General features: G+C 41.9%; 1 protein-coding gene across 2 annotated transcripts in view; it reads right to left on the bottom strand.

Moving 5' to 3' along the window:
- Nucleotides 1-23,590, bottom strand: part of PPARGC1A (PPARG coactivator 1 alpha) — a 363,473-nt gene that overhangs the window by 44,809 nt on the left and 295,074 nt on the right. The window contains exons 1-2 of one of the 2 annotated variants that reach the window (XM_054294688.1): nt 22,482-22,667; nt 17,282-17,461 (exon numbers count right to left, since the gene is read on the bottom strand). In XM_054294688.1, coding sequence (XP_054150663.1) covers nt 17,282-17,461; nt 22,482-22,529 — 228 coding nt within the window. In that variant the 5' untranslated portion in view covers nt 22,530-22,667. Of the gene's footprint in view, nt 1-17,281; nt 17,462-22,481; nt 22,668-23,590 lie in introns of those variants that run through there. The other variant, XM_054294682.1, reaches the window with a different exon arrangement.

Below are 23,590 nucleotides of genomic sequence, written 5' to 3'. Positions count from 1 at the left end.
TTTCAGCTATCTCTTTGCCTCCTGTAAGGCGGAAATCAGACAGCTTACTGGCTTAGCTTGTTAGGCCAGGTTAAAGGGATGCAACGCTGAAAGGCTCTTACAGAAGCTTACCCTTGGACTAAAAATAGCAGGCACTAGAGAATTATCTTAAATACTACCAAACTTGTTCTGCTCTGTGAATGCAGATAACTGTAATATGTTTCCATTTTTGGGAGTTTTAGAGCTTTTTTAAGTTATGCTCGCTTTAGCTGACTATTTAATTAGTTTCTGATTCTATTTGCTACTTTTTCTCTCAGAGATATAGCCTGAGGGGTACTTTGCCTATGAATCCTTTGTATTTAGCAGTGTTGCTATTGTTAACATCTAATGAGCTGTTGGATTTGCCAAACACCCAGTATAGGTACAAACGCTTCTTTGAAATATAAAAGTTTAACACACAGCAAATAGCAAATCAAAAGATACTCTAACGCAGCATCCGGACTCTCTCATTGCATGTCTCATCAAAAGAGAACAAAAATAAAAATCTCCTTTATTACATTTAATTCTGAAATTCAAAAATGCATATTCGAGTGAGACAATTTTAGCTCCTTGTCCGTGACTTTAGAAGAAAACGAAATGATTTTTAGAACCATAAGAAGACTTCTGCATATGACTAAAGCTCCACAGTCTGACATGGATACCCGCCAGCTGAACTGTGGAGTTAGCAGTATTTTCTTTGGAGTAAAACTGCAAGATCCTACAATTTTTAATGAAGCCACCTCATCTTTAAAACACATAAATTGATATTTTGGTGTGTTTTTTAGGCTACAAGCAGTTTCTCTTTAAGCTCTGTTAAGCAGGATACCCATTCATCTGCTCCTCACTGAAAACCATGACAAGATATCAAAAAAAAAAAAAAAAAAAAAAGAAACTCCAAAGCAAAGCACAAATGTTCTCTGTCCTTACATACATCTCACTCGTGCTACAGCCAGTCTGAAAGACATCACCACAGAAACCAGTCATGCGGTGTAACACCCCTGCTGCTGCTGTTGCCTCGACTTTGCACTTCTGCAGATAACACCACTGTGGGTACTCAGTGTACGAGCTCAGATCAGAACATCACAGGATTGAAGCAGCAAGGGCCCCTGCACACTGATTCCTGCCCACTGCCTTCCACATGATGCCCCCAGTACTACACCAGTCTTGGCAGCCAGATGATTGCTGTAACAGGAGCACCAAATGGAAACTGATTCAGACACACATTTTAGTATGTTTTCAAGTACTTCTTCCCTCCCTTGCAGCTCTTTAATATGAGTAATTTTTAACATTATTTACAAATCTCAACTTGAGTGAGGCCATCTTCTAGACAGAAACTCTGGGCATGGTCAGGCTAAAAGCCATCCATGCAGCTGAATAGAAGTGTCTTGCCTTACTGGGCAGATATCACATCCGACTGCCTTGGAGCTGGAAGCCTGTCCCCTCAGACACAATTTTTCTTGGACTTGCTTTTCAGGGTGAGGAATGTTTTTACTTTTAAATAGTGGTGGCATTCACAGATTCCCTCACCAGATATACGCCCTGTGTCTTTATAAACTCACACATAGTGGCATAACCCAGCCACATGTCTTGCAACTGCCATTAAAACCCTCCATATGTTTGCATTTGGGAAGCAAATATTTTTTTTTTTGAGCAAGGAGTTAAGTTCACAGCCTCTCTGCTGAATAAACAGCATGTCTGCTGTCACCTGGCTACTGAGCAACTCCTGTCTTTGAAAGTATGCACTCGGTGATTTTAGAGATCTCTCTCAGACTTTCCTTCTGCTGTCATGCAGCAAAAATCATGCTCCATCTTCATTATGATGATTAGCACTACCATCCAGCTCCTGCAATTTGAATTTTGAAGTCGTATTCTAGCACTACTGAGGAAACATCCCCATTGCACTGAATAATCTCCAGTCACATATCAAGGGAAAGTATCTGCAGAAAGCACTCACAGTTCAAACAGACAAGATCAAGAAAGGAGGATTATAATCCTTGCTTTATAGAAGGGGATTTGATGCTCACAGATTAGTCAGCTTCTCCAGGCCACAGTGCCTGTAGGCCATAGTCATGGTGGGAGAGCAGGGCTCCAGCGAGCAACACTACCACCGCCTTCCAAGCAGGGCACATTTCACCAACAACAACAGTGCACGCATTCCCCATCCCTAAGTACTTTCAGCTGAACTTTTAGTTGTCAGAAGAAGACTGAAAAACTGTCACAGTCAACAGCTAAGAAGAAGTTTATTTTGTACATTCACAGAACTCTGTGAGTTTGCCATTTTTTGTACAGAAAATGACACTATAATATTTGCTCATTTAAAAATAGCATTCCAGAATGGAAATTTCTAGACAAAGATGACACAGAGAGAGTAGTGAACAGACACACAGAACAAGGCTGGTGTGTAAGATATAACTCTGTTATCAGAAAGACAAAGGTATCTCTGTGATGCAGTGGATGTTAGGGAGAACATCAGGGCTACAGCAAAAGAGACAAGTTTGGACCACTGGAAAAGACACAGTCATGACTGAGTTCAAAAGTGAGCATGGAGGCCATCCATTTTAACATGAAGAGCCAGGCCAATCCCCTAAAATGCAGGAGGAAGAGGCTATAATAGAACAGCAACTCAGTAAGTCTCTTGGAAAAACAAAGGGCCCACAAAACATATTGCTTGAGTGGGGACTTCTCTTTGCATAACTTACTTTGGGGATATAAAAACCAGAAAACATCCAAAGCCTGTAAGGTAAGTCTTTACCTGTAGAGATAATCCCACAGACTTGTTTGTCCCAAGGAAGGATATGAAGGAGAAAGTGAACTGATGATTCCGCAGAGCTTTCATCTTGGAAGATTCCCAAATTACTACAAAGCTATGTAGGAAAATATTTTACTTTAGACTTGGATGGCCCTTGGAATCAAAAATAATCACAAAAGCAGTCCTTGTTGCTCCCCACCAGGCTGCCATGATGGCAGCTGTACTGAATAAGGCTCCCAAGCTGCAGAGCCTACAGGAGGGCAGAGCATGGGGTGTCTGCAATGTGCCAGACAGAAAAAGACAGAAAGAAAAAAGCTGTTGTGTTACTGCCTTGTTTTTTACTGTATACTCTTTCCATTCTTTTCTTTGCTAGTGAAGAGACTACACTTTCTTGCTACAGTAGCAGCTCAAGATCAGGAATCTGCTGCCAGGAACCTTTGGAGCTGACAGCCTGGGATGTGGCACTCCTTTACAGACTTTCGTATGTAAGCCTGTGTCATCTACCACAGCCTGCAAAAGGTCATTATGAAGTCTGTAGAAAGTCAAACAGCAGTGACAAAGGAAGAAAGTGTCTTTGGCACAGTATCAGGGATAAAATGCCTTTCTCAAAGGCATTTGCGGGATATCAGGCAGAGTGAATTGGAATTAGGATGAGGAATTGTGCCATTAACACCAGCAACAGATTAAACACTGATGATTTTCCTTGTGTATAAGGCGGAAGAAGACAAGTTAGATATTGTGTGTTTATTGAAGCAAGAAGGTTAGAGATAAGATATAATCTAACCAAATCATGGAATGCAATATGGGAAGATAGTCAAGAGTTCCCGAGTCTGAATCAGTGGGTTTGTCTAATATTTCTAGGTACAATTACACCCAATGCAAAACAATTACTGAATTTCAGAGGAGAACACCAGGTGAAGAGGCCTTGATCCTTCATTAGTTGAGTATCTGTAAAAACCAGAAAGGACACCTGCACATATTCAAAGCATTCAAGCAGCAAGAGGAAGACATTTCCAGCAATTTTGGAGCGTACAAATTGGGCACCAGGAATTGCATTTTCTTTGCACAGAAATAATTCAAATGGATTAGAACATTTAAATATTTTCTAGGTTTCCACTCCAAGTCTATGAGCACCTTCACTCCTTTGCTATTAAAAAAAACAACATGTCATTATGCTACAGTACTGTCTGTGAAATGCAGAAGTCTGTAATGAAATTTGTTTTTCTCTTTAGAGGTCACTCACTCTCAGCTCTTAAGAGTTGACTCTCTAGGGACAACAGTGGTGAAGACGAATGTGGACTACCTCCAAATCTCTACAACTTTGATTTTCACAAAGATTTCATTTTTTTAAATTTATCTACTTTTTTATTTGGAATACATCAGCATTGTTGAGGGCGATCCTAAAGAAATAACAGCACATTATGAGCCTGAATCAGAAATGACTAGAGAATATAATGGAGTTCTGTACAATACATTTGAGGGATGTCTTTGTAAGAGTTCTTTCAAAGATGGATTTTGGGGAGGAATTGGGAAAACCTAGCCACTCTGTTGAAAGGGATAGAAGGGCAATGAATTCTTCTGTAGGATCTCTTCTTTTGCTGACTCAGTGAAGAAAGATTTGTCATTCAAAGACAAATTAGAAAAGGGCATGGATCGTGCTACATAGATGCTTCCTCTCAGTTATCAGCCACGTACAGGCAGCTTCCAACACATCTACCTCCCAGTGCATCTGAAAAAAAGCAATCTCTTCTGGTGGATGTGGACAGAAGGCCTCTGTCAAAATATGAGTTTGAGCAAACACAGCAAAGCGGTTTAGCACAGGGAGGATTTGTCCCTGCAGAAATTGACACAAATTCCTTTAGGACAGGGGCAGCCACCCCAACCACACAGCTGGGATTGCCAGGAGATAGAATTAGGGAAACTGGAAGGTAACACTGTGGCCTAAAGTAAACTCTTAAATCTGCTGTAAACACAGCAGTAACATTAGCACACAATAAAACTGGTATCTGGCACTGCACTCCCAGAAGCAGGTGTAGGGTAGGACAGGACACATGAGTGGATTTTTGTCATCTATGTGAATTTGGTTTGAGGAAAAATCCAAGCTGGCAGAAACTGTGGCAAACAGGTAGCATTCTAGAGATGGAGGGTAGCTGGAGTGATCATGCAGGAGAGAATAATAGGAGATCAAGAGGAAGGGTCCAATTTGAAGTTCCTGCTATGTGTATAGTGCAACTTGGAGTAGCAGCCCTGAGAAGGCAGCACTCCTGGATGCTTCAAACTGGAAAGACCAATACCCACAAAAGCAATTTATTAGTAGGTTTCTGACATGCGTATCTTTAAGAACATACATCCATCACTTTTAAAGACATGCTTTAGGAAATAGGAGCTATTACAGGCTTAAGTTTAGGGGCATGTCTCTTTCCTTCTTTAGCTGTGGGCTTAAAAATCAAAGCTTCGCAAGTCTAATCTTGTGAGAGATCCTGAAAGAGAAAAACCTCTGCACATCATGGGACTTCCCATAACAAACCCTCTTGGGTCTAGATGGAGCCCAGAAAGGCAGCTCAAGTACATCTGGACAGTGTTCACACAGCTGCACATGCCAGGAGCAGTTCTGTAAAGTGATGCTGATGGTCCAGCAGAGAATTATCTCCCTGTGGTCTATTACCTCTGATCATACTGGACTTGAACTGACCAATTTGGAGACCCTGACATGACCCAGTTGCAGTGTAGTGCAGATTCCTGGAAATCATTTGTGTCTGTACAGGACATAGCCAAATAGTCCTTCCCAGCCCAGCTCTGAAAACACAATACAGAGATGCTAACTAACTCTGCAAGAACTTCTTTGGTACAGTACAGTCATCTTCAGCCAGAGCTCATAGCCCAGTAGGATCCCAGCTCACTCTTCCAGATCTGCTCCAGTATCCCTTCATCACTTTCTCTGTGTGCTTGTGTTCCTCTGAGAGAGAGGTTTGCTCTCTCTCAGAAGAGAGCCTAGGAGGAACATTAATACTGAGTGAAAGCTAATAAATCCTCCCCAGCAGCCATCACCCCTATGTAGAGGCATACATACGGCCTTGCAAGAGCTCACCCTGATCTGGCTGAAGAGCACTGTATCAGAGCTAACACACCCTCTCTGACCAGTTACAAAGGGACTAGAGCATCCCCCAAATTATAGCATTTCTTAGCTTCCTGGTCTTCTGTCTGGCTTTTGTCCAGTTGAGTTTTTAAAAATTTTTTAATTTTAATTTTCTTCTTCATCTCAGGTTTGGAGATAAATAAGTCTCCATGTTGGGATATACTACTTAAGGCAGCCTCTCCTTGGGTTTGGTAGTTCCACAACACATTGGCACAACTGCAGCTCTGAACCTGTGTTGTTTCCTGGACTAGGAAAGCTCAGCAGGCTGTAGCTGCCTCCACCTACCTGGGAGGAAGAGGAGTCTGGTTAAAGAGCAGTGCTCACAGTCCTCCAAAGGAAAAGTAAGTTGGGTTTATCTTCACTCACAAACCCCAAGGACCAGCTCTTTTCTTCTTTCATTACCTTTGCTCCTTCCAAGGACTTCAAAGTGCACACCACAAAACTGGGATGGGCTGGTCACTAGTACACACAGACTCCCTCCCTACTACAGGTTTTTTAGGCATTATCACAAAACAAGTAAATAAACACAGTGTTTAATAACTGAAGAAAAAAAAAAATTAGTATGCCCCAGCATCACAACCGAGGAACTTCCCATGCCAGCTACTAAAAGGCCACATGGAAATACTGAAATTACCCTTAATTCATGATATGAGACTTTCAGGAGGGTTAGGTATCCAGTGACAATGTTTAAAAAGTAAATGCACAAAGAAGTAATATGCCTCCAGAACTGTAACAAAAAGATTGCATAGAAAGTTATGCATTATGGATGATTTAGCAATATCATAGATAGCAAAGGCTCCAGCAAAAAGAGTGAAATCATCCCTATCTTTCCATTTGTAGGCAGAATTTTAACAAGGGACTCCTGGGAGCTCTTGGGGGCTCCTCCATGGCTCAACAGACAAATTAACTCATCAAAGGGAAGGTAGGGATGATTAACTAACAAGAGCCCCCTCCAGCCCATCACTGGTACATGGTTATTTCACCCAGATGGTGTTCACCTACCTGAAACTGGTAATGACAGTCTCAGATCGGATTTACAGAAAAACATAGATAATAAGGTGCCGCAAGAGTGACACGATAGGAGTTATTGGTCTGTGATGCTCCAGACTGTGCCAGAGGCAGCAGAGCTGTTTGTAATGTTAGTCTCTGTTTTGTAACATTATCCTCTCCACCCAAGAGATTTCCTGCTGCAAATGGGAGACTTGGTCTTCAGAGAAGCATTTCACCTGACCCTTCCTATAGGAGAGTGGGATCAACAGCAAAGAAAACGACAAGATGTGGCAACACTCCCATCACATACAAGCAGAAGCACTTTGACACCCTTTCACTGGAAATGGATGAATGTTTCTGCAGTGCTAAGAGGAAAAATCCACAAGTTTTTTTGGCTTTTTCCCAGATGCAATTGATGTGACAATTGCCAATGTTTTGCCTGATGTGTTCATACTAATGTGAAGAGTGATTGTTGGGCTTTTAAGGACAGTCAATACAGCCAAGAAAATCCACATCAGTCCTGGTGAGAGAAAAAACAGCAAAGCAAACACAAAGCCAGAAAAAGAATTTCAAAAATGCATATGTTTCCCCCAGACAAGTGAAAAGCCTATTGCTCCTCTGTGTATGCCTGGAGGGTCAAATGCCTAACAGAGCACTTCCAAGCAGAGGTCAGGAAGCATGCACTTATGTTTTGTTTATGAAAATAATTGCCTATGCATCCATTTCAACCTGACAACCTTAAAGTTCCACTAGTCCAACAATAAGCCTGTGAAAATGGACAAGCTCAGTACCTGCAGAAACTAAGATTAGGCCAAGTAGGTTTTCTTATATGAAAATTTGTCATGAAAATCAAGGCCAGACTGCGAAGCTTTAATTGCCACCCATCTTCCTCTGAAAACTAGCATTTGGCAATAACAGGCTTCTAGCTATATAGAAGCATGTCTCAAAGAAATTCCTTAGTTGCTTAGGACTATGGGCTAAGATTTTCAAAATGGGATCAGAAACTCCTTAACAGTACTAATATAGTAATTTCAAGGAGCGAAGAAGCAGCAGCAGAGGAACACAGAAATATTTCGTCAGCTTCTTGTTCCATGAAGCTCCTGAACAGGCTGGGCTGGGCCAAATGGCCTCGAGATCCCTTCCCACTTCATCCACTCTGATTCTGCAAAGCCCTCCCCTGCTCTAAGTTCATTCTTGGTCCTTTACCACCCACACTGTCACCTGCACTACCTGGCTGCCTATGCCTCAACCAGAAGCCCTCTTAAAGTGGATACCAACAGACCAATGATCCTGTTCATTGGTCTCAACACACATGGCCTGGTAGAGTGGAGAATAACACTACCAGATCTACCTAGCCAAGTGATACATATTTACAAGCAAAATAACCCCAAAAAACAGCCCCTAATACTAGAAGAGTTCTAAAACTCTTGTAATACCTGTTTTTCACGTCTGGTCACTGACTGCCCTGCGGAAATGTGCAAACCTGCAGCATTCTCACCAAAGCACAAATTCCAGTGAGATGTCTCGCTTCCATAACATTTATTACCTAAGGTCTCTGATGCACTTCCTGAGGCATTATGTAACTGCTTATACAGCAACATGGGAGAAGAAAAACTGGATTTTTGCAAAGGTTTTGGAGTACTTTGAGAAAGAATTTTCTGTCCTCCAGGAGAAACTACCTCTCCAGGAGAAAACTCCCATTGTTTCTTTTAGCAGCTTATGTGGAAGTTCCTCTGACCAACCCAATCCTCCAGATAACCATTACCACCACCTCCCTGACAAGACGCGAGAAATTTTTTACCCAATTTCTCTATTTTTATTCAAGTCTATCTCCTGTAGGAGAGATCTGCAGTCCCTCACACTGTTTGATGGTGGCCCGTCCAGACCCTGATAAGATTTTGTATCACTGAGCCTTCAAGGAGCAGCTATGGCAATAGCCAGAAGTAGAAGTTCTCCCTGCCCATTTGACACCTCCAGCCCTATAATATGCCTGGAAGGGATGATCCTCCTAAACTCTGTGTGATAAGCTGGATGGCTGCGAGCATTTCAGGCAACTAAAACCTGTCATAAATCAACAAGGCAACAACACTTGCCTGAGGCTGCCACCGTGGCTCCTCACTGAAAATACTCTTCTTCTGATTATCGTCTTAGTGATTAGAAGTACCCATTATGGACCAGCACCCCATTGTGTTACTCACAGTAAAGCACAAAAGCACAGATGTGTGTGAGGAAATGGAAGTATTATTCTAGTGCATCACACGGCTCACGCTTCATGACAACACCAAAATCTCAATAGGTTTTGGGTTTGTGCTTTCATAAACAAAACCCAGTGATTACTGCATGTGGTAAAAAGCAAACTCCAATCATGGCCCTTCAGACTCATCACCGCCACAAAGTGCTAATTAATTTCTCAATCATTACGAAGCAAGACTGTGGCTCTGTTGTGTCAGAACGGAAAATTCAGCCAGAGCAACCAGCTATGCGTTGCAAAGGGGATGATTTCCACCGAGACCTGAACCCATCCTCCATGGCTGAGTGTGCCTGCACACACAGTCACAGCTCCATGCCTGCCAAGGCTGCAGCCCCACTTACAAAGGCACCGGGATCCTGTATGCACCTGCACAAAGCTACCAAAATAAAAATCAGACACTGGAGAAAAAGAGGCCTATAAAGCTGGCAGGGGGCACTCCTCTAGAAAGGCTGCAAATTTCCAGTGCATCTGAGGATTACCCACAGTAGTACAACAAAAGCTACAAATAGGTAAGTTTTCACAGACACACATAAACTCTTCTTTGTATTTTTTCCCTGTTCACAGGGAAAAAAAACCAGTTCATCGTGATTCAATACCAAAACTTTCTCCCTGCACCAAATATGCTCTGTTCAATTTCCTCCTCCTGACCTACACATGCACAATAGGTTAGCAGCACTAAGGAAAAAGAATTCCTAAATGAAGACTTGTGATAATTTTATCCTTCTGTAATGGCATGGGCCAGAGTTAATGTTAAGGGGGATGGGGCAGCAGGGAAAGAGCACACCAGGGTTAAGATGGACCGTTTAGTAGCAATTAGCAATGATGCATTGAGCAAAAATAGCAACCATGAAAAAAAAAAGAAAAGAAGTTACACTAGAAACACAACCATTAACGGAAATAAATTTAATTTAACCAGTTAGCATTTTTCTACGAAAAGGCAAACTTTCTGTTGCTGTTGGTAAGCCAAGGGGGAATTAAAAAACCAGAAAAATCTTATCAGAAATATTTACTTCCCACTAGCAATATGTCTGGGATTGTTTTTCTAACAAAAGACAGAGCTACTGTCCCACATTTTCGTGACCCTCTCTGCAGTTCCAGGGAGAAAATATTTAGTTCAACATTATCGTAAGCTAGAATATGGCTCTATTTATGTGACAAGTTGACAACATACAATTTCATGCTTGTTGAACTGATCTGTGTTATATATTCACTGTGAATATTATGAAGCCTCACCATTATAAATATGAAACAGTATACACTTATTCAAAATAACTCCAGCAGTAGCAATTTATAGCTCGGTTGTTTGTGCGCTTATGAAGTCCAAACGCCACCTTAAGAAGCTGCATCTCACTAAAACAGATGTGGAGTGTGACTGTGACCAAAGTGGATTTAAGATGACCTCTGTGAAAGGAGGCTATTACATTTTTGTTTGTATGGCAGCTGACACCAGTTCATATTTAGCTCTGTAGCTAGTGGGAACACAGTGTAACACAGTGTCCTCAAGGGCTGGTTTTAACACAGGCCAAGACATCCATCTAATGACCTAATTAGCTTACTGCTGTTCTGGTTAGTGCTAGTCTTCCCTCTCAGAAAAAGCACAGGTGCTCTACAGAACAGCAGCACAGTGAGCATCTCAAGCCATGGCTGCTCTAGGTGAAATGTCTCCTTAATGGGACCGTGAAGTGGATCACTCACATTTTCTTGATTGCACGCCTGGGGAACAGCCTTGGTGGCCACACACATCATACAATAAACTCTCAAAGCAATTGGTTTTTTGCTCTGTCGGGACTTCATTCCTGCCTGAAGGTTTCAACCAACATGCCAGGTAGTTCTTGCATTAAAGCATTGTAGTTTGTCCATGCAGGAATGAAAAAAGGAGCAGCAGCCCACCTTGGTAACTCTAGATACAGAGAATTTGCATAAACTCTTTCCAATTACATAGCAGCTGCTTCGAGTAAAATAAATTCCACTTACTGCTTGAGCCTTATTAAATGTCAGCATAGCTAATCATAGATTATCGTTTACATACATCATCCCACATAGACAGGATGTTATTGTGCTGGTCTCCCCTTTAGCAGATGTAGAGCCCTGAGTCAGGCCAGACACACCAGTAAAGGTAATGCATTCAAACACACAAGAAATGTGACACTGCTCCATTAGGAATATAAAAAGTCCATCATTTTTGTCAAGTGTCTGCTATTTTCTTTCCCTGGAAATGAAGGTCTTCTCCTAGTTTCACAAGTAGGCTTTATGATACACTGTTACCTTTTATCATCCTTATAAAGTTCCCTAACCCAAATCTGCATCTTTTGCCTTTTATGTTTATTGTTGTATTAAACCTATGACGTTGTCTGTTTCACTACTAAATCTATCCCATAACCACATACTGTACATTCATTTCTCTAGGACCTCAGTAGCTCTTATCTGCTCACTTTTATGATCTCTTATGAACTGTTAGGAATAGCAGCTTGCAGGAATGTTTGTAAAGTCATCTCAGACTGAACTCAGCCTTCCTCTTTTTTTTTTTTTTTTTTTTACCATACAATGATACTCTCTGCAATGAAATCCAATTTGCCATAAAAGCAGTTCATTACAGGCTGCCTTTTAGAAGGACACAAGTTCCCAAATACCCAAATGCATGTGCTTATCATGTAAAACATTCAATCTGCATGAATCTGAATTTCAAAAAAGCCTACTTATTAGAGCAGGAAAGTACATGTTGATAGGACTTGGTCCTGTGTTGCTTCCAGATTCACCAGTATGCTCTACACTCCTGCCCAGAGCTATTTTGTTCATGCCCTCTGGGGCCTCAGACAGGCTGCTATGTGGTGCACACAATCACAGTCCTTTCAAGCACTTTGATAAGCTTTATTCTGCCATTATGCCATCTAGAACATTAAACACAATGTTTAAGTTCTATGTTAAATCACGATCAGCTCCTATTAAGTGTTCCAAGCTCCTCATTTTTATCAACAGTTACTTTATTAAATCCTTAATAATATAGATGGAATAGTTAGTTAATTTGTGTGTTGAGCCATGGATGTTAATTTGTAAACATAATAACATACTGCAATCATTTGCATAATAGCATTTTAATCTTTTTAGTAAAAGCTGTAATTCCCTACAAAGTACGCTGCAGTAGAAACTAAGTGACTATTGGTAATAATAAAAAAGGCCTTAAAATTCTGATCCTATTATAGTGTTGGAACATACCCAAACTGCTACCATAATCTCTGAAATGTTACTGTTCTCTGATTTAGGTGTCTGTGTCAAGAATAAAAATGAAGTATAACTGGTAGCAGTAGACTATTTCCTAAATGTAATTTAGTATTCACTAAGCACCAGCACTTTGCAAATAGCTCTGAGGCTTTCCTTCAAAGTTCAGAGCTCTAGTTATACATATTGTGTGAGGTACACCATGCAGCTCACCTCCAGCCTCTGTTGTGCTGAATAGATGGCTATGATAAATCATGCTGATTTGGCACTGAAGGGCATCAGCCATCAAGGATTTGACTACTATGTCTTTTTTTTTCCCTGAGATTGTATCTCCTTGAACTGCCTGCCCTGGGCTACTAGTTTTGGAGAAAATTAAAAAGTGGAAAAAATGCTAGGGAAGGCTACTACAGAAAGTCTATATAGGCTCAGTTCTCTGGAACCCATTAACACCAGTCACAAGACTGGCAAAGAAAACATTGGTGGTTGTTTAAAAGTCAGGCCAAGTCATTTTACGCAAGATCTGGTAATTCATTAATCAATCTGGCTGCAAACCTTGAATGAATAACCTGCAATGGTGAAAGAGACTGGCAGCACCACAGAACATGAGCGATTTTATAATCTGAACCAATGCAAATTACCCTGGTGATGTTTAAGGCTTCCCTCAACACTCATCATCTCCCTGATACAACCCCTTCCAAATAAATAAGAAATCATTTATCTCCATGCATTCCCCTGCTGCCAGGGGAAAGACAGTCTGCATTGCATTGTGTATTTCTTTCTCTCCTCACATTCTCATTGCTTGTAATACAGCCCTCTTTGGCAGTCTACAATGAAATGTAGTTATCTCTATAGGCTTTCCAAATTTGTGGCACATAGAATGGCCTTGAGAAGTAATGTGGGATACACCTATATAAAACAATTAAAAACAAAGTCATCAAACACTGCAAGCATTGCTTTGGAACATAGATTTATGTAAATAAATTAAACCTGCATTAGGGAAAGCAATGTGGGTTTTCTGAAGTCTTTTTGAAAGCTAAAAAAAGTGTTTTGCCCAAGACAAGATTTATGTTTTTACACAGGTTCAGTGTAGTTTAACAGGTTATTGCCTATCTACAGGCTGAATTTTCTCTTACCATCAGCTGAGTTATTTGTAAAAAATACCAACAAAGAGAAACGCCCACTGTAGCTATCTTCCCTCTCCATAATGCTAGGCATGGATCATAAATAATTTTAAATATGACTAATCTTACATGATACGGTACAGTATATTTCAAGAAGCCTCAAGGGACAACAGTTTTCATGAACAAAAAGCCTTCTCACTCATGACACACCAAGTTGTATGTTTGTTCACAATTTCACATAGCATTGGCTTTGAGAATGAAAATTTAACCATTTTGATTTTCTGAAAGTAGCCAAATTACAAACACAAATTTTAAAGACTAGTTCTTCACAAAAACAAATCATAAAAGTGAATGGCCCAGCAAGCCATCTAAACAACTGGTCTTGGGTGACTTGTTAACTATTTATTTACACGAACTTGTGTCAATAGACAGCAGCCTGAGGGGCAAAAACTCCTTCATTTCATCATTTCAAGCAAGATGCAAACAAAATTAGGTGAAAAACAGAAGGGATTGAGCTGTGAATAGAAAAAAAATCACCTAATTCATAATGTACATAAGTACAAACACTGGTAAGAAGAGCCTCTGTGCTGGGGCAGTGCAGGCTTGATTGGGGACTCATATCGGTGACACTGGCATGTGAGCAGGAAGATGCAGTGATGAATTAGGTGTGTCTGCAAAATATTGGTGTGCTCCAATCCTCCAGTGAAGGCCAGGATCGCATCACACCTAAGCGGATGAGAGCAGGGATTTATACTTAACACTTACATACTATCTGGACTAATTGGACCTTTATCTCACTTGGCTCCCGGTTGCCACCATGACTATTAATAATTTCTAGTCTGTGAGACTCCCAGTGCCACTAAGCTTGTGGGTGCTCAGCCCAAGTGAGCTTTCAGGAACATGATTTGCAGAAAGATTGAAAATTCACTTTATGAAAAACAAACCTTTCTTTAAAAAAAAGTGCATCAGAGATACTCAGGAACTTTTTAAAGGGCTTTTGGACACTGTTCCTCACATAGACAACGCCACATGTACTGCATTAATACTTCAAAGGAGAGTGTGTTTCATTCAAGGCTAGATTTGGCAATGTACTGTACAGCTTGTGCAGGTAATGCTGCTCGTGTACTTCCCATCATTTGCTTGTCATTCTGATTCCTTCCTTTCCACCCCAAATAGGCTGTATTTCTATTTTTGTATGACAATGCCTCATCTGGAAGCTTAAGTCAGATGAAACATACTACTCTCACAATGACAAGAGAGAAATAAAAATTTAAAAAGGCAAAAAAAGATATTATTTTCTTTTTTATAAAGCTATTGAGGATCAATATGGAAAAAATCTAGTGATCACCAAATGAGAAACTGCAAAAAACTTCCATTCTCTCAGCTAAAACAAATAGTTCCTCACAGAGTATGTGAGATAGTCTCTGGAGGAAGAAGACATCTTCTTCTGATCTTGAGCACCCCCAGTCGTCACATTACTGAGCGGCAGAGGCAAGAAATAGTGCAAAGTATCCAGCTGCACAGTGGAGAATGGGGACAGGGTTAATGCACAGCAGGAGAAAATAACTGTTTCACTCCCATCTTCCTAGGCCAAGCAACCAAGAAATGTAAATACAACACTCTGAGAAGCTGAAAATAGTCTAATTTTGCACTGCAGTATTGTAAAATACCATTAGGGCACAATTTGTCCCTACAGGTAAGTATGGGCCAAGCTGTGATGAGACAGCAATGCAGCCTGCAGCTGAAGTCAATGAGTGTGAGGAGAGAAAACAACAGAATTTGTGTGTCAGGAAAGAAGCAGCATATTTCATTTCCAAACTATTATTTCTGACCTATTACTTGCTGTGTAGATTAATTCCCCCCAGCTACACTGCCCCTGTCTCTCCACACATATTCCCCTGTTTCTTCACACTGGGGTGGCTCATCCTCAGACAGACCCAAACTTGCCCATGAGATGTTGCTCCTGTCACCATCTCCCAGTGAGGTTAACTACCAGCCTATCTGGTCATCCTGCAGCTTGCAACACACTTCGATTTCCAGCACAGGAATTGTTTCCTACACAAGGTCTGCAGGGGAACAGTCACTACCTATCTGAGACAGCTTTATACTCAGCAGCTGTGGCCATCAGAGCAGACAGGCAGTAACACACGGGACAAGAAACGAAGCCAAGTTCCACTGGTTTTACTGGAATAATTTGTATGCTTACATTTGGTAAATACGTAATCGCATTACTTATGTGGAACTTACACTTTGAAAGTCTGCATCTTCAACCGACTTTTCCTAAAGGAAAATGCTTCTGCATTTGGTTTTTGATGAATGTGGAAAAAATATGTGTCCTCAGTGATGAAAAAAGCAAAACAAGTCTCCATCACAGTTGCTGCAAACATGGACCCTGCCCCCCTGCTGCCACCAACATGCCCTACCCTGCCTGAGGCAGTACAACTGCAATTCAAGAACCAGACAGGATTTGGAAACTTTGTAAAACAAAGTGTGGAACATTATACAACTAAAGAAAAAAAGAGGGCCTGAGCACAAGGCTTTGCAGAGCTGATTTGATTAAAATAAAATTAATTCCAAGTTACTTGGATTTAAATTACAGAAACTAAACAGAGAAGACCAGTTTCTGCTATCAGTTACACTAGTTTAAATCCAGAGCAATTCATCTGCATCAGGGAGATCACTGTTAGTTTAGAGCTGTATATAAAGAAAGGAGAATTTTATTCAGGACATCACACCCTAGGTAAGCATTTTACTATACCATTTCAGTTAATTTTTCCCAGCTTTTAAAATTCTACCATGATAATCCAGGGCTTTCCGGAACCAGCGGGCTAGCTGTACTTCCTGGAGCTGTGCTACTTGGTGTGTGAGAAACAGCACCCATAGCTTGCTTTTGTACAAGGTCTTCCTGCCAGCTAATCAATTTATTGTTCAATTTCCCAGTCAGTGAACGATCTATGGCCTCTCCTATCAACAAGAAGGGAAGGAGGTTAGAGTTTAGGAGGGGCACGGCTGCCCGAAACCACAAGGTGGAGAATTATGAAAGCTTTACACAACAAAAGAAAGAAGACTCGAGACAGAGATAAAGAGACAGCAACCCTCCTCTTGGACAACCAAACCCCCAATGCACAATTGGAAAGAAAACAATTAAATCTCTCCTATCAACCTCTGACTTTTACTTTTAGATTGCTCTCCACCAGGAGATCTATGAAATATCAGAACGCAGAGCTGGTCCCTGAGTTACTGACAGCCCTCACTGCCTTCTCCACCACACTCACCCTTCCTCTCCCCCTGAACATAAACAAATCACAGACCTCTCAATTTGTGTGCAAGTAACTTGCACAGTAAGGCTCTGAGTGGTAAAAATCTTTACTAGAAATGTTCCAGCTACTCATCAGCTAGCTGTTGTGCAGCACTCTGCTTCTTGCCGAGGAATTCAAGTGGAAGACAACAAACAAGCTTCAACTCCTGTTTTGCTCTGTAGCTGACAACAGTGCAACTCCTCATCATGACACCACAGGGCAGTATGCTCTAGGTACTCTTTAGCTGTTTCCTCTCAAAGACCACAAGTTTCATTTAAATCTTTTTAAGGCTTTCCCCCCCTTCAGATCGCAGGTCTGGTTTCGATCGTGATGATTAACAGAACCAGTCAGAACCCATAATACACCAGCAGTTTTCTTGTCTCTTAATGGTGGAAAAATAGTAAACTGTTGTCCACCAGGCTAATAAAAAAAAAAAAACGAACCCAGAAAAAAAAAAGCAAGCAAGGACTTTGCAACATGCCTTGCATCACCTTGCCTTACCTCGAATATATTGGCGGGTTCATTGCTGTACTGATTGGAGATGATCTCTGACTGGTCGCTGTACCACTTGAGTCCCCCCAGAAAGCTGTCTGCATCCAGGTCGTTCACATCTAGTTCAGAGAGGTCAAGTTCTGGGAGATCTGGGCAAAGAGGCTGGTCTTCACCAACCAGAGCAGCGCACTGCAGGATACAGCAACACAGAAATAGTTTCATTAATTACCAGGAATCTATTAACTAATATCATGTGATAAGAATTAAGCCTCAATTAAGCTACGGCACAGGGTCACTAGGATTGACTTTGTTTTCTGAGAAAAGAAACACCTAGTATTTGGTCACTGTTAGCTCTAACATAGGTATGTAAAGGGGCAGAGAAAACAGCAGGGCATAAGCTGCCTTCTCTATCACATCTCTGTCCAGGAAAGACGACCTTCCTTCTCCCTATACCATTTGATAATTATCATATTCAAAGCTTTCAATCCAACAGCAGAGGCCAAAGCATGGCCTTATTCTCCTTTCAGAGTGAACCAGTGCAGGTAGAAGTTACAGATGAATACCTCTGGGCAAGGTCTGTCATGCATTTCCTGATACATTCAGGTTAAAGAGGCACAGCCTGTTACAGCCTTCAGCCCTGGAGGCTAGCTCAAGCTGGAGACAGTCACACTTTCACTTCTACAGAACCTCACTGTAATCCTTACAGCCACTCATGACGGTGGCTACCATATGGGCATTAAAGAGTATGGGTTAGTGATGCTGCTCTTTTCCTGCATTAGGTCCTGGCAATCAAAGTATGGCTTGAAATATCCCTATATTCTCTTCTCAGTGATAAGCATAGTTAGTTCATGCAGCCTTTCACCTGCTTGGTGTGAACACAATTATTTATAACACAATCTATTATCCTGGCTGGTTTCCTAAATATCCCCAGAAAGAAGCTGTACTCAGAGAACCAAATGGATTTTCCTCTTCTAGCAGCCTCTGATTCAGTAATCCTGAAAGAGGGTCTGTGAAACATTTTGGTTGAGGCAGTAAAAAAAGTCTAGTCTGCAGGAATCCTCTTCAGCAGTGCAAAATGTTTTTGTCTGCACAACTAAGAAGAGAGTGAGGATAAATAAAAACAAACCTAGAGTAAGCATCCTTTTATATGCCAGTATGAAGCTAAGATAGGGTATTGACTGACCTACTAAGGAAGAAAAAATTAATAACATACATCCACTTCAACACAGCAATTGAAATGTTAGAGTATCCACCAAAACTATTTCCTAATTATAGAAAACATGTAGTAACAGTTTGGCAAATAGCTGAGTCCCATATGTCAATGCTGCTCAATTAAGCAATTCCTACTGCACTGCTCCGTGGATCCTTGTAACTCATCCCCGAACGCCTACGTCGATACGGGCACACTGCAAAGCACACGTGGAGCTGCACAGGCACCTGAATGGTTAAAAGCCATCTAAAGTCAACTGAGTCTAAGGGCATCTACCGTGTTTCTAGCACTGCGTTACGGATGGCCAACAGCAGGATCCTGTCACCTCCGCAGCTCCCGTCAGTTGTCTGGGTGGTTTGAATGATTTCCCAAGTTCTGTTTGGACTGAAGTCAATGGAGAAAGCGCTGCTTTCTGAAGGCAGATGTGTGCAGGGCACTAACAGTGCCCATGGATGTGAGTCGCTCAATGCTGGTTGTAACACTCTCGCAAGGACTGCCTTGAACAACAATGCAAGAGAGCTGCTGAAGGTGCACCTCATTGATGGCTTTGTCCCTGGAACCTCGGTGTGTCTGCAGTGCACGGGCTGGATGCAGCAGCGCAGCCACGAGCAAAGATTTTGTCTGTTGGCACAAAGACTCGGTGCAGCTAGTGTGAGCTATAATTTACCAGACAACTTGTACGTCTACCAGGACACTACAAGATAATCATAGAGTAGGCCAAGGGGCAAGGAAGCTGAGAGGCTGCAAAACGAGGCTCTGAAATTGCAGTTGCTTTTCTTCCTATATTTAAGGGGTCGTAGAACTATAAGGAGTCAAAATCCCACTTAAGTAATGTTAACTTTTTTTCTTTTATCTGAATTTTTTAACATTATTTTGAGCATAAGACACAAAAAAAACCCCAAAACTAGAGAGTTTCCTCTTCTTTAGTGCGAGACACAACCTTCTGGCAGCAATCTTATAATACGGAGATGACCTTTTTTGATGCTTGGCCGAAATCTCTGATCTCATTAAAGGATAATCTAGTTTTTGACTGAAAAGGTAGATTCTCAGCATCATTCTCAGGTTTGTGTTCTTGAGGTCAGTAGCTTATAACTGATGCCATAGACTTCTAAAGTATCCTGCTGATCTGTTACTGCTTTCATTTATAAAAATAGCTTCACCCTGTGAACCACCTACTTAAACATGTTTACTTTTGCTAATCTGCATTTTCAAGTTCCTACAGTGGGCTTTTGAAGCAACATAAACAATGGTATTAAAAGAAATCCTGCTTATCGCAGCCTCCATTTACCTATAGAGACTGCAATGTCACCTAAAAATGTAACTGCTGAAATGAAGTATATATGCCTTGCCAATGTTGACATGATAATAAAATCAATGTTTCTGAATATGACATTATACTTCTGAGCACACAGAGCACATTAATATGAGACACATTAGCAGCAAGTGCTCCTTTTATTAATTTATATTTGGCCTTTGGATGATGCCAGATTTAACACTCCAAGTCCTAAAACTGTCCTCATCTGACACGCTGATATTTGCTGTTTGCCTATACATCTGTAACAGGTGCACCTGTATGTGTAGCACACATTTTAATGTCTTCCCACTGTTATTTGATATGATAGTTATTCCATAACTATAGCCCTAATTTTACAGTAACATTTAGGAGGATAAAGCAGTCACTAAACACAAAAGGCTAATTACTGTGTGTTATTTCACTCCAACAGACCTTTTTTCTCTTAGTTCAGACGCAAACAGTAAATTAGCTTAACTGCACTGATGGTAATGAATCATTATAATTAAGTATAATTCTCCATTAACCTTTTGGCTGTTTTTGTGCCTTTGAAGGTAAATTAAAAAAAAAATAAGAAGAAGACTGGACTTATGCCATATTAATTATATTAATGAAAATATAATCTTTGTTTTATTTTTAACAAGTTTTTCAAAGTGCCAAGGGGATGAACTCAGGAAAGAGAGACTTTACAAAATGTGTGTCATGTGGATTCTCTCTATCAATCTTCACAACCTTACTGTACATCACCTTCATTAGGCTGTGAAGCACTGGGGACGCTGATCAGCTACAGTGATGCAGGCCTTTATTAAACAACACGCCGTCCTGTCATTATGTGAGCGAGAATATAATACATTTAACATTGACAGCAAATATTAATGATTCAAAGAATGAAAGCTGCCTCCAGTGCTTGCTGCCTGCATTATTTTAGCTCAGTAAAGGTGATCCCCTGAGCCAAAGCAGCACGCAGACGCTAGTGTTGCTACAGGAAGTGCAATGCAGGAGCACACTGGCAAAATCCTACCCACAGTTAATCCATCCACCACACAATTAATATTAAGATCAAACTCTTTTTTTGGTTCTTTTTTTTTTCTCTCTGCACTATGAAACAGTCATTGACATAAATTATCTATTCTGTTACTAGCTTGAAATTACTGCAGGAACTCTAGTGATTAAAATAAATCTTCAGTATTTCCATATAAGCTGGTTCCTCAATCAGTTCCTAGCAGCATTAAGAATAATACACGATGGAAAAATGAAGCTATGGCAGCAGAGACCCATGCTACAAGCCAGACAACAACCCACAGGATACTCCAGCTACTCAGAAACAATTAGGACTTTGGAGCCAGAAAGTCATCCACTTACTGCCTTGACTCATAATAGCTACAGGACATATGAATTATCCATATCTATTCCACTTTACCAAGAAATCAAAACAAGATAAGACCAATTACAATATGCAAACAGAAATTTGTGGATACAATGGCAAGCTGCAAATATTTAAAACATGACAAAATTACTTGAGAATCCACACACATGCTCTGCCAGATAGGAAAAATTTACTGGAGAACACAGAAACGGTTCACTTTAGATGGGTAGCTCAGCCCCCTACAGCATGAACATTTTATTTAAAAAGCATTGCCTGTAACCTGTTTTTCCCTCCCCCATTGCCCAAGGGAAGCATTTTAAGCACTTATTCCAAGCCTGAATCCAGAGGATTAGTTCCTTTGAGCAGGTCTGTATTTGGGATTCCTCTTCATGGGGTCCAAAGAAAGTTTGCCTCGCTTCGCAAGTTGCCCAAACTTTCAGGTAATGCTCCATTTTGCTGAATGCAAATATGCAGAAATCCTCAAACCTCACATTATACTCCAGAGATTACCACGGGGCTGCTTGCCTTTTTTATTTTTTCCTTTATGAATTGTAGCCAGCAGAAGCTGTGGATTTGATGTATTGCCGTCTATTTTTACACAAGCAGCAGCAGCGGCGGCAGCAGCAGCAGTTCACAGTCCTGCATAAACTCTATTCTCATGGTTCATCCTGTTGTCTCTCCTGTACATGGGATTTAACCATTTCTTGGATTACTCAGATTGACTGCAAACCCTGCTCTACGGGGCATTAGCTACAGCGTCAGTATTCCAACACCACAAGTAGCAGGGAAACGTCTCCTTCCAGAAATCTCTTTTAAAAGCATCTAAAGCCAAACAACAGGGTATTCATTCCTGCGTGCGTGTTTGCATTCTGCAGCTGATAAACAAGGAAAAAACCTTCGACAGAGCACAGTGAAACAAGGAATCAAAATATGAATCCATGAGTTGATTATAACTTTTTTTTTTTAAGAAATATTCATCTTATTCTAAATAAACATGGCATTTTTCCAACCAGGCCAGTGAACGCCACTGGAAACGCCACTTCAGACACCGATTCATATCAATATCTTAGAGCATAAATATTGCATATGACGGGAAAGCGAGCCGGAGGCACATGAAAATAGTTTCCAACTGCAGGAGATACTATACTGATGACAGGAGCTCAGCTTTGATTTGCTCAAGGCATCGCAGAGTAACCTTAAAATAGCAAACTTAGCGGAGTTAAGATAAGATAGGGACTTGTTTGCAAAGTGCGCTGCCTCGGCCGTCCTGCCGGGGCCCCGCCGAGCCCACGGCCCCGCCGGCTGCCGGCACCCACGGCCGCCCACGCCGCGCTCCGCTCACCTCGAGATCGCTCCATACAGAGTCCTGGTTGCACATGTCCCACGCCATCCAGCTGCGGAGCGACGGCAGGAAAGCTGGCAAACTACAGTCCAGAGGCAGGCAGGCAGGCAGCAGACACTCATGCAGGCAACGAGACCCTCTCTGAGAGTGAACCGAAGGCACCTGTCTTACTACTGTTCCCCGTCACATGACAAAGCTATTAAAAAGTAGGCTGGGCTGTCACTCATCCAGCCTTCTGGAGCCGCTGCTCCAGCCCGTGACGTCAGCCAGGGGCAGACCCAGCCTGAAGTGAAGTAAATCTTCGCAAAACCCGCTCAGACCCCGGCGGCCGCGGCAACACGCTGCGATTCAAAGCACATTTCCACGCCACACCCCCGGAACGCCGCTCCTGCCGTAGCACAGCTCCTATCCCTCCCCATCTCGTTTAATTTCTTAGCTTGCTTCCTTTGTCTTCCCCCCAGAGCCCAGCACACAATAGGCAGAGCTGCGCTTATAAGAAAGAAAAAGTGAAGGGACTCTGAGCCGAGCCACAGCCTGCGTGCTCTGAGCAGCCCGAGCGCCTCTCCCGTGCCCGCACCGCTCCCCCGCCTCTATGGGAGAGGCTGTCCCAGAGTTCGGCAAAAGTTACACCGCCTCCCAACACTTTTATTTTTTTTGCACTCAGGGATTTTGCACCACCTCGAGTATTTTGGTCAAGCTATGGTTTCTCATAGACAATTGCAACTCAAGTTAGTTTTTGCACGGTAAGTATCTCAGCAACCCGCCCCCCCCCACACACACCCCCCAGCCCAGCATTTCTCTGACATGGACTCAGCATCTATAAAAAATGTGGCTACAGTTATCTCACCTGCTCCGAGGGGGAAGCCTGATCCTGTTCCCAGATAGATTACAGTACTTGGAGCCGCTCTTTAATCACTGCCCTGTCTCCGTGCATTCCCCACCAAACCGTGGCTGTGACAAGGAGCTGCGCCGTCCTGCCCACCGCCGCCGCGACCCCCGCCCGCCTCCGTGAGCTGCCTCGGGGCGCTCTGTGCGCCCGCCCGACCTGAACACAGCGTTTACTCACTGAAATAAATTCATTAAAAATCTCTTGTCGTGGAAAATCAGAC

The sequence above is a fragment of the Melozone crissalis genome, unplaced genomic scaffold, assembly GCF_028551555.1.
Source record: "Melozone crissalis strain CALT ecotype California unplaced genomic scaffold, PUWL_Pcris_2 ptg000006l_1, whole genome shotgun sequence".
NCBI lineage: Eukaryota > Metazoa > Chordata > Aves > Passeriformes > Passerellidae > Melozone > Melozone crissalis.
The sequence above is the reverse complement of the archived record's forward strand: the minus strand, read 5'-3'. Positions and strand labels throughout refer to the sequence as shown.